Source organism: Panicum virgatum, chromosome 4N (genome assembly GCF_016808335.1).
Source record: "Panicum virgatum strain AP13 chromosome 4N, P.virgatum_v5, whole genome shotgun sequence".
NCBI lineage: Eukaryota > Viridiplantae > Streptophyta > Magnoliopsida > Poales > Poaceae > Panicum > Panicum virgatum.
Window position 1 is genome coordinate 8,437,658 of NC_053148.1, and position 11,463 is coordinate 8,449,120.

Sequence of the window (11,463 nt, forward strand, 5' to 3'; positions counted from 1 at the left end):
TCCCTTGCTTTGGTGCCGCACGGAGGGGGCGGCTGAGGGGTCCGAGCGGGAGCAGCTGGGAGCAGCTTCACGCACGGCCCGGCGGGGAGGTGCTTCGGCGGCGGCCTAGCAGGGAGGAGCTCGGCGGTGGGGAGGTGCTTCGGCGGCGGCCCGGCGGGGAGGAGCTCGGCGGCGGCCCGGCGGGGAGGAGCTCAGCGGTGGGGAGGAGCCTCGGCGGCGGCCCGGCGGGGAGGAGCCCGGCGGCGCGGTGGAGGAGGCCCGGAGTCGTGCGCGGGGGGAGAGGATTCGCGATTGTCGGGCATTTGCCGAACGGGAGCAGTCCTCCATCTTTGGAGGATGGCGACGCCCATATGCAAAACGAGATAGAGAAGGGGGGCGGATGGAGAAGCCGTTGGAAAGGAGTTTTTGTCCCATTTTCCATCTCCTTCTCTTTTTTTACAGATAGAAGATGGGATAAAGAGGCTGTTGGAGATGCTCTAACAGACTAACAAGCTAACGCGCTGGGCCGCTGGGCGCTTGCTGCTTGGGCCTCTCGGCCGGTGGTTGGCCCAGCTCGCGAGCAGCTCGCGAGCCGCAGCGAGCTGGCTTGGCTCGGCTCGGCTCGCTATTTTGCCGAGCCAGAAACTGGGTTCGGCTCGGGCTCGTTCAGGCTCGCGAGCCTCTTCGAGCCGAACCGAGCCACACCCAGCTCGAGCCGGCTCGGAGCCTCGAGCTATTTTTCCGGCCACCAAACGTGGCTCCAGTTGTAGCCAACGCCCAACAGGGGGAGCAGAACGAAATGCTGCGATGGAGAAGGCTGCAATGGCGCTATGCGAGTGGGTTTGCCCATTTAAGTAAGACTTTGATGGGTGATGGACTGATGGTATGCCATATGTGGAGGACCACTTTTTTATTTTTTTAAAAAGGAATATGTAGAGGACCAGTTACCAACATGCTAGCATCAGGAAGTCTGTGTATGAAGACGAAATGTACGGACGCAGCGACATATTAAATAAAAGAGAAAATGCTTTAACTTCGAACATTTGATCACTAATTAGAAATATTAAATGTGAATAATTGATAAAATCCATTTAATAACCCCAGGGCAAAATCAAGACGAATCTAATGAATTTAATTATGTAATGATTAGACAATGTCGTGCTACAGTAAACGGTCTCTAATGATAGATTAATTAGGCTTAATAGATTTGCCTCGTGATTTTCCGTCCATCGTATAATTAGTTTTATAATTAGTCTATATTTAATACTCCTAATTAGTGTTGTAAAAATTTCAAAAAAAATTATCCAAAATATTTTGGGAACTAAACGTGTTCTTAGTATGCTTGATATGCAAAACAAATGTGTTGGCATATACACAATCCAATTCTGGCGCCTGATGAAAAATGATGCTTGATACTGTTCTTCAGACATCTTGACGTCTAACATAATGGCAATAGCAGTTATGTTTCTGTTTCATCCTGCTAGCTAGTTCAACACGCCCATATTATTGTTTGTGTATTTGCAGCCCCTGTCAGGCATCTTTTTATAAAAAAAACCTGGCAGGCATCTTTCACAGTGCAGCTTTACATCTACTATCGCTATATGAATGCTCTCTTTGGCTGCTGCAAGATGTTTGCTTGATCCCATTAGGGTCCTAGCCAGTGCTAGCGACGTCGCTGGCTCAAACGAGCTCGGCACAGTGCGGCGGGGGCGTGGGTGAGCGTGCTGAGAGAGAGGAGACGGCATCGGGAAGCGTGCGCGCTAGCGCAGAGAGAGTCGCTAGCTCGGCACTGTGCGCTAGTGTTCATCGATTAAAAAACCAAATCGCCGACTACTGGCGGGGCGGAGACAGGGCGCGGGCAGGGGCCGGCCCCATCCCCAAATTTACACTACAAATTTAAATTTTGATTAAATTTTTATATAAATTTATATAATTAGCCCTTCTTAATAATAAAAAAATCACCATTCTGCCTCCGCCCTGACTACTGCGGACGCTAGGGGTCAGATGCTGTTCTGCACACCATCACCGTGCTCATTGCTCCGCGTCGGTGTCGGCGCAATAACTTGCAGCTAGCTTCTCATCGTCATCTTGGTCATCTACATGTACGCCTACCTGATTGCGTTGGAAAAACTGCCATTGTTGCGGTAAAATCATCGTCCACGTTGATGCTTCTTTGTCCGGTTATTTCGGAGTCAGCACACCACATTTGGAATTTAGTAGGGTGCTGATGCCAGTAGCAGTCTTTGTTGTCCTTAAAAAAAAACTTAGCAGTCTTCCCCCATTCTACATGTGTAGATCCATTGGAACACTTAAAAGGTCTCAAAGCTACTCCCTCTGTATTTAAATATACACCGTTTAGGACAAGCTAATTAGTTCAAAAGTAACAAATAGCTTGTCCTATATGTCATACATTGTTTTGTGTATATATATTTAAAAAACGAAGATATATAGTAGACTAATAGTACTGTTTCACGTGCTAGGTAGCTCTAGCATCATATATGTATTGCACTGGCAAGTCTGGCATAGATGGACATACAACATAAGAGTGCATATATACTGCATAAATAAGGGCAACTCCAACCAACCCCTTATTCACACCCCTATCCTATTTTTGAGAGTCCAAACGTCAAAAACCATCTCCAACCAATCCCTCACCCAAACCCCGACTCTCATCTAAACTCTCATCCACCCACCCGAACTCCTAGATGTAGGAGCTCCTACTCGAGCTCTCATCCGGCCGCGCCACCAACTGCCGCTACTCGCGCCATGGATCGGAAACCTCCCAATCGAGGCAGCCACTGCGTTGCCGACAATATTCCACAGAGCCCAGCAGCAACAGCACCCGCGTCGTTGCTCCCCAGGCGGACAAGCGCTTCCTCCTGCCCCCAGCAGCTGCTTGCGCCTCTGCAGGGGCTCCGCCCCAGTCTCTCCTACCCAAGCTAGCTTGGCGTCGGTGGATGCTTGCCGGAGTGTGAGAGAGAGACAAGGAGGGAGAGAAAATACTAGAAGACGAGACGAGAGAGAGATCAGTTGGATGCGAGCTTGCCGCTAGCTGTTGTTATTTTTATATACAATTCATCTCATCAATAAATTACTTTTGTGTTTTCTTATTATATATTTTTTAAAATCATGCTCATTTAATTCGTGCAACTATGTATGAACAACTTATCACAAATAGTACCATTTACATATAAAATAGCTATCTTGTTAGTTACAAGATATAGATAAAATAAAAGTGTGTGAGAGAAGTAGGGAGGCAAATGAGAGATTGGTTGGAGTGCACGGGGAAATAGAGAGTTAAAATGTGGATGAGAGACTCTTATATGGTAAAGTAGGGGATTAGATTTGAGAGTTTGGTTGGAGTTGCCCTAAGAGTGGTAAAAATTACTAGGTGAAGAACAAAGGTTAGGTTTGTACACCTAGATTTTGGAATAGTACAAGCTAGCGTATGATCAAAATCACTGTACAATGACACACTTTTTAAACTAATTTCACAAAATTAAACTGCACAAATTTTTACCCATATTATAAAGAACTGCATATTTTGTTTTGGAAAAAAAAATGAAATGACACCCTGGGCCACCACACATAAGACACTGGTCCAGCTCTCAATTACTCGCATGCAAAAACGTTTGCCACCAAAAGACGACCACGACGCCCATTTGCTAATCACCCGGCCGGCTTCGCCGCAGCGTGCACCAGTTTGGAGCCGGGCGACCTAGCAACTTGCCACTTACTCGAATCGAGCCTGCAAGCAGTGCAGGGCTTCAGCTCGGCCGCGTAGTGCCAGTGCCACACAGAGGTCGACCGGCCACGTCGCGTGTGCTTAAATACGCCGACGACGACGGAGCTAGACGAGCTAGCTAGAGCAGCACACTGATCGATCCACGGATCAGGGAGAGGGAGAGGGGCGGCAGAGAGCGAGATGGGGAGGAGGGCGTGCTGCGCCAAGGAAGGGATGAAGAGAGGGGCGTGGACGAGCAAGGAAGATGGCATCTTGGCCGCCTACGTCAAGGCCCACGGCGAAGGCAAATGGAGGGAGGTCCCCCAAAAAGCCGGTAAAAATTCTAGCTAGCTAGCTACCGAAGATATCTTGAGTTCACTTGTAGTGTATGCGAAACTTCATCGCTGATCTACTGAATCGTCGTGTAAGCTGATCTCTGCTGATGGAGCTAGTGTTTGTACATGCGTGTGTGATGCATGCAGGTCTGCGCCGGTGCGGCAAGAGCTGCCGGCTGCGGTGGCTCAACTACCTCCGGCCGAACATCAAGCGCGGCAACATCTCCGACGACGAGGAGGACCTCATCGTCCGCCTCCACAAGCTCCTCGGCAACAGGTGGTCTCTGATCGCAGCCAGGCTGCCGGGCCGAACAGACAATGAAATCAAGAACTACTGGAACAGCACGCTCGGCCGGAGGGTCGGCGCCGGCGGCAGCAGGGCCGTCGTCGCCGGCAAGCCGGACGCCCCGGCGGCGTCGGGCGCCGGCAGCTGCGAGACCGGCCAGAAGGGCGCCGCCGCCGCTCCTCGCGCGGGCCCCGACTCGGCTGGCTCCGCCGCCGCCGAGACGGCCGTGAGGGCGCCCAAGGCCGTGCGGTGCAGGGCCGGCAGCCTGTTATTCTTCCACTCGGACCAGGACACGCCGCCCGCGGGCGAGACGCCAACGACCGGGGGAGGAGCAGGAGGGCCAGGAGAAGGACCGGACGACTGCAGCAGCTCGGCGGCGTCGACCTTCGCGGCGGGCGTCGACGAGCAGCCGTGCTTCTCCGGCAGCGGCGACTGGATGGACGACGTGAGGGTCCTGGAGTCGTTCCTCGAGAACGACGACGAGTGGGTCATGTGCCAGGTGACCGACGAGCATCTGGCGTAGAGAGCGATACGTAGGTCTACCCTGTAGCTATGTGCTGTATACAGTAACTCCGTTTGGTTTGTAGCGTGCTAGTGCTAGTGAATAATGACACTTTGACCGTTTATTACGATGTCAAACAAAGCCAGCTTACAAAATCAACTTCAGAACCCCGCGCCAGTGACCCTGAAGAATCTAATGCGACCTTTGACCGCGCGACTAGAGAATAGTTACTGTAGCATCACTGTAGCAAATTATTGATTAATTACCGTCATTAGATTCGCCGCGAAAAGTTACACTCATCCCTAAAAAGGTTTTGCAAATTGACGTTATTTACTACTTCATGCATAGAAGATTATTTTGTAAAATGGAATAGCACAGCGCGAACCAAACGAGGCCAGGATAATCCGACCTCTTGATGTACTTGTCGGTGAGCGTACCCTCTTGCATTCGTAATCACTTTGTTTTTGGAAATATAGTTCAAACACGTATATCCAAAGTACGCACCCACGATGCTTCATGCACACGTGTATATCTTTACTAACTAGAGGCTACTTTAAATCTCCACATAAAGCAACATAAGATTCTAGGTGGACACTCTAAAAAAAATAGAGAAATTTTATAAATTCTTACAAAAATCAGAAACATCTAGCCATCATCTTATCTTACTATTACTAATTGGAGGCTCCTTTTTTAGTCTCCACATGAAGCCACCAAGAATCCTAGGTGGACACTCTAAAAAAGTAGAGAAATTCTATAAATTCTCACAAAAATCAGAAATATCTAGCCATCAATCTAACAACTCTAATTATAATAGCCACTAGCCTATCAACCCATGCTTTCGCACGGGCTAATTAAAATGAATATAAGAATGAGTTCAAGAATTATAATTATGTATCTCATACTCTTTTTCATCAATTAAATATTCTAATACATATGCTAAAATATATATTGAGCGTTATCTAGTTACAATAAATTTTATTTTGCATCACTGTAGTAAATTATAAATTAATTAGACCCATTAGATTCGTCTCGCGAAAAAACATTCAGCTGTCAAAAAACATTTATAAACATATTTTATTTAATATTATAAAATATTAAAATTCCTTTTGATGTGATAGGGACTTCCGAAAAAAATTTGGTTCCAAAACAGGGCCTCAATTTCCACGCTCCGAAACATCTTGCTTCAAATCCACATGCATGTGAAACAGAGGAGTTATTGCGTTTGACAGTGTTTGTCGGGACCGGAGAATGTGGTGAATGGTGCTCTCCATTCTCCAAGACCAAAGTGGATCCTATTGCCTTTCCAAAATAAAAAAGGAATTCCTAAAGGAATGTTTTTTTCAATCTGAAACCACATCAAGTTGGAGCATTAGCAGTCACAAAAAAAAAGTTGGAGCATTGGCTCTCCTACCGGGTGCTGAGCAAATAATGTGCAAAATTCAAGGAGCGCTCACGCAATTTGCTCACAAGAGCGACGAAATAAAGCAATAAATAAAAGCACGTGGATGCATCTTCCCGTGGAAAGAAACAGTGAGGGTCCACCGGTTACGTCTCCTAGCCTTTATTTGCCTACGTGGATGCCCGTTGGACGCTTGCCGGTTGCAAGGTCCAGCTTTCCATCAGTATAAACCTACCTTTTCTGTTCCATCAGAAAGCTGAGCGCTTATGTGCAAGCAGCTTAGCCGTGCAGCATTGGTCCGATCTGGCGATGTCCACGTCTCGTAAGTAGGTGTCAAACATCGAACGTGACGACACCGTTGCACGGGACTGCTCCATCTGCGCTACGTAATTTTCAACGGGAATTATTCAGGCCTAGCTTTCTGAGAAAAAAAATCATACATACAAATGATATACGAAAAATGAGACATACAGTGAGCCAAGAAACCAGTATAAACAATTTATTGACGACTTTTGGACTTGGATAAATGTAGAACCAAAATTTCTGGCAACCTCGATAATACCGGCAAAATCCATGCCAATACTATAAGTCTATAAGTGCGACCAAATTTTGGTAACCATTCCATCTTGGAGACTCTGTTCATCAAATGGACGTTTTCCACTGTCTAACCTTTCTGTCTATCTCAGACGCTGCAAAAAGCAAGAACCGGTCCAGGACAGCAAGCAATCCAAGGCTTGGAGAAAAGGCCAGCATGCATGCAGCTAGCTACACACGAAGACAATCACTGTCCGTGGCGATTGTTCATATTCTCTGCACTGTTGCCCAGAAAAACTGTGGGCCGAATAGAGCCAGGCCCAAATCATCGATCACCAGCACCACACATTCACAGCTTTTACAGATTCGTTATCTAGCACAAATTATAGCATGATCTGTTCTAGAGGTGTCAATTAGTGATCCTTAGGTGTACCTCCAACCCTCTTTAGTTCAAAATTTTATACTACTCCAAAATCAGATCTCATTTTAGAAAATTAGTATAAAATTTTGAACCAAAGAGTCACTAATTTGCACCCCCAATCTGTCCAACAAGCACATAGTTTGAAGAACTTGAGTACAGAGTACACAGATAATTATCCCTGCTTTGTCAGAACTCAGAACTTACGCAAGTGGTGTATCGGGGGGCTCCTCGGTTCTGATCCCATCAGCCCAGGAACTTGGTGACCATTGTCAGACCCCATGAGACCATGAAATCGGTCATCAGTTGTCAGTATAACAGCTCCCGATCTTCTATCTTGTATGAGCAACAGCCATGGGCAATGGGTTTGGGCCGACATAGGTGAGCTCAACTTTCTGAGGAAGAAGGTGGTACCGGATGGACATCTCCTCGAATATTCTCTTTAGCTCCATGACAAGCTCGGACCTCCTGAGGTTCTTCTCCCTGATGTTTTGGAAGTTCATTGTGTGCTGGACGGACAGAGACATGTTGATCTTGTTCACATCAAGGATGTCCTGCAGGTTTACCGTGTGGACAGGGTGCCAGTGTGTTGGTTTGCTCTCCAAGTACCTGAGAGTAGAAGGAACCAGTCACAATTGATAGCATGGATACGAAACCTGGATACGAAACCTATTCACATGAACATGCGATTGCATTCAGATTCTTTGTACACAACACATGCAGATTTGAATATCTATTATGATGAACTACAGCCTCCGAAGTTGAAATATGGACTATGACAGTTCAGATTAAGTGACAGAACTTACCCTTTGATTTTGGACTTCAGAGTTCCAATGCTCTCAATTGAAGTCGAGACATCAATAGCAAAATCAACTGTGTCATACATGTTAGGGCTTCGGTAAAAGTTGCTGATTGCCTTTGTGGACAGTACAGAGTTTGGATAATATACTTTCTCATTGTCATTCTTCAAGAAAACAGTAGTCAATATATTCATTTCTTCAACAGTCATCTATAATCAGATAGTAGATTCATGTCAGAAACATAATATAACATGAGAAATCAATGGAAACAGGTACCAGAAAGGGTGGCCTAGAAGTTACCTGTGTTCCATCAACAACACAGCGGTCACCAACATCAAACGGATGCATGATGAATACAAATATAAGGGCCTCAAATACAGTCTTGCAGGAATTCCCAAATATGAATCCCACTACTAGAAGTTGAGACGAGATGACAAGAAGGATTTTGGTTGTCGCAATGCCCATCAACAGTAGTGTGATGATGATGATTATAATGACGACTATAACACTGATGAGGTTGTGAAGTTGCATAACTGCAGTTTTTGTGTCATTCAGAGAATGTGCTAGTGATTTGCGATCGAGGTATGCTTTGACCTGGTAGTACAACAAGATCAGGAGTGCAAACAGACATCCTTCCAGTATGAATCAACTTGATGCCTATATCCATGATGATATTTACACAAAAAAAATATTTTTGCTATTTTCACCAGTGTCTTCTGATTCAACGAATCAGATAATTTGCAAGGGCCAAAAAAAAAAGAATATGACTTGTAAACACAAAACTAAGGCAGATGATCATAATCCTCAAACTATGCAACTTAGGCTGTTTGCATACTCAAATACAAATTTTAGCTGCTACACAGGACTCGAGACCCATAACTACAACTGCATCAGTGCGCAAAATTAAAATACAAGACATAAGACATTTGAACCAATCTATAGCATGTTCATATAAATTCTGAAATAAGAAGGAAATGGATATGGTAAATGCATTCATTCAATATTAACATTACCACCCAATTCTTCAGAGCAGACTTTTTTATCTTTCCCGTCTCTGGTGCTCCCTCAAACAGTGGGATCACCAGGTCCACCTCCTCCTTGGTGAGAAATCTCAGCAGATCCACCTCTTCAATGTGCCTATGCAAACAATTGAAAAGATTGTGTGTGTTGAGGTATTCATATAGATATGAAATGGCTACTGAAAAATAATTGAAGCTGTCCTCACTTATAGCCGGGCCTTGCGACGTTCTTGAATATGGTATATGCCGCCGCCTTCGCCTCCCACTCGCTATTTATCTCTTTATCCTTGGACATGCCATCAACATCATCAAAGCTCTCGATAGTATTAGATATGGTTGACAGCCTAGAACTTCGGATTGCTGTGATGAGCACTCTCATCGTCCATGCTGACACCTTCTCCGGGGTCATCCTCCTGAGCTTGACGACATCAATCACCTTGGGCACACCTTTATCTTTCTCCTCCTTGGCCGTGCTGAAGCTGACCCGCCCAAGCCCACTTCCCTCCCGGCCCACATTCTCGGCCAGCTGCATCAGCGGCGGGCCCGACAGCGTCTGCAGCACGTACTGGTGGAAGACGCTCTCCTGGATCCGATCGAAGAAGGTCTTGCGGTGGAACGTTGAGGCGATCAACTTCATAAGGAAGGTCTTGACGAGCCAGATGACGGAGCCGATGAGGACGGAGGCGAGGAACATGGAGACGTTGTTGAGGATCCTGGCGGTCTTGGGCGAGCGGCCGGCCCCTTGGTCGAAGAGCTGCGACCAGGCGATGAGCACGAGGCCGAGCCAGAGGCAGACCTGGAAGCTCTTCTTGAGCCCGAAGACGAAGTAGAGCACCTTGGTGCGCAGCAGGAAGTTGCGCTCGACGCCGAAGACGATGAGCGTGACGAGCCACTGGCTGAGGAGGTGGCCGGAGAAGACGGCGGTGACCATGACGCACCACTTCCAGATCTCGAGCCCCCAGAGGACGCGCCCCCGCAGGGGCCGCACGACGACGCTGACGACGAGCAGCGCGAGGAAGAGGACGAGCACGGAGAGCTCGAGCCCGATGCGCGCCCGGCGGCGGAAGCGCGCCGCGGCGGCCCGCGTGCGGGAGCCGTCCCGGTTTCGGAACAGGTCCTCGTCGTCGTCGGCCTCCGCGGGGGTGTGCGGGGTGGAGACGCCCGCCGCGGCGACGCGGTGGGTCGGGGTGGCGGCCTGCGAGGCGGGGGCGGCGGTGGCGGCCTGCGAGGCGGGGGCGGCGGTGGCGGCGGCCGGGTGGACGGGGGAGGGGTGGGCGGAGTCCGGGTGCGGCGGCGTGGGCGGCTCGGCGAAGCGGGACTTGGGCCGGCCGATGGAGGAGCGGCGGCGGAGGAGCGCGGGCGGCAGCGGCGGGCGCGCGGGGCTCGAGACCGGCGGCAGCGGCTTCTCGGGGTTCTGCGAGGGCTTGGGGCCCTCCGCGGCGGCGGGGTTCGGCTGCTGGCTGCCGCTCGACGCGCGCGGCGGCGTCGGGGGCCGGTCGGGCGGGATGAGGAGGACGTGGTCCGCCGCATTGCCCTTCGCCGCGGACGGGTCCATGCGCGCGCGCCGCGGACGACGGGCGCGGCGTGCGGGCCCGGAAAAAGCGGGCTTTGCGGCTTCCGGCGCCTCTGCCGGTGACGGCGGCAACCTCGGAAGCGCGGCGGTGGCGGCGCGGTGATGGGGGGCAGTGCAGCAGGCGTGCAGCTGCCCGGGTGGCGTGGTGTGGACTGTGGACGGGAGGACGAGCGGATGGGGGCGGTGGCCCGTTTTTCGAAGCTTTGAGCGAGAAAGTCCCTCGGCTTCTGGGGATCGGGCTGGTGGCGGCGGCCTGGTGCGCACGCACCCCGCGGGCGTCCGGCACGCAGCCGGGTCGTGCCCGTTGTCGGCGGCCTCGCGCGGTCGCGCCGCGGCCACCGGAGGGTTTCACGCTTCGGGCTCTGTTTCTTTTTTTTTCTTCTTCAGCATCGGGTGCCGGGTGGGAGGCAAAATCAAACCAGCCAGGTGGTGATTGTTTTTTTCCCCTTTCCGATACCCAATTTCAAAAGCGAGTGGTCACTGATCCGTGGAGTCAGTGACTCAGTGGCCGCAGTTATTCTCCCTCCGTCTCAAAATAAAGTCCTGCCAATGTACTCTCTTCTTCTCAAAATAAATATAATTCTAGAGTTCACCATTTGTCCCATAAAAAATGTTAATTTTGATCCATCTAACACAAAAGACAAACCAGTTTTCAGAAGATTCTCATAAAAGACAACTAACAACTCATTCACTCACCACAAAAGACAAAATATATTTTAATAATTTTACACCTAGCATTGGTTTATGTATTTGGTCTTAGAATTGCATTTATTTTGGGACGGAGGGAGTAAATTTATTATGGGCAGCCAGATCCGTGACCTTTGAATTTACACCGTCCATCCCTAATGGGGTGTAAACCCGGGGTCCTTAACGGGCCCGTCTCGTACAGCACCA

The 11,463-nt window shown here is 49.2% G+C and overlaps 2 protein-coding genes across 2 annotated transcripts; one reads left to right on the top strand and one right to left on the bottom strand.

The window, feature by feature from the left end:
- The first annotated feature begins 3,755 nt into the window (after positions 1 to 3,755).
- On the top strand, positions 3,756 to 4,922 carry LOC120668733 (anthocyanin regulatory C1 protein-like). The gene is made up of 2 exons (XM_039948500.1): positions 3,756 to 4,037; positions 4,186 to 4,922. The coding sequence occupies exons 1-2, from the start codon at positions 3,905 to 3,907 to the stop codon at positions 4,845 to 4,847; spliced, it is 795 nt and encodes a 264-aa protein (XP_039804434.1). The 5' UTR covers positions 3,756 to 3,904; the 3' UTR covers positions 4,848 to 4,922.
- A 2,121-nt stretch (positions 4,923 to 7,043) lies between these two features.
- LOC120670778 (mechanosensitive ion channel protein 10-like) lies at positions 7,044 to 10,876 on the bottom strand. Its single transcript, XM_039950923.1, has 5 exons — positions 9,203 to 10,876; positions 8,991 to 9,114; positions 8,278 to 8,571; positions 7,984 to 8,186; positions 7,044 to 7,786 (listed from the first exon to the last, which is right to left on the bottom strand). The coding sequence occupies exons 1-5, from the start codon at positions 10,549 to 10,551 to the stop codon at positions 7,510 to 7,512; spliced, it is 2,247 nt and encodes a 748-aa protein (XP_039806857.1). The 5' UTR covers positions 10,552 to 10,876; the 3' UTR covers positions 7,044 to 7,509.
- Positions 10,877 to 11,463: the final 587 nt, after the last annotated feature.

Bases quoted from the DNA above. Each gene is read 5' to 3' on its own strand.
- LOC120668733 (XM_039948500.1), top strand. From the start codon at position 3,905: ATGGGGAGGAGGGCGTGCTGCGCCAAGGAAGGGATGAAGAGAGGGGCG. The intron at 4,038-4,185 runs GTAAAAATTCTA...TGATGCATGCAG, and splicing joins GGAGGTCCCCCAAAAAGCCG to GTCTGCGCCGGTGCGGCAAG.
- LOC120670778 (XM_039950923.1), bottom strand. From the start codon at position 10,551: ATGGACCCGTCCGCGGCGAAGGGCAATGCGGCGGACCACGTCCTCCTC. The intron at 9,115-9,202 runs GTGAGGACAGCT...TTGTTTGCATAG, and splicing joins GTCGCAAGGCCCGGCTATAA to GCACATTGAAGAGGTGGATC. The intron at 7,787-7,983 runs GTAAGTTCTGTC...TTCTACTCTCAG, and splicing joins CTGAAGTCCAAAATCAAAGG to GTACTTGGAGAGCAAACCAA.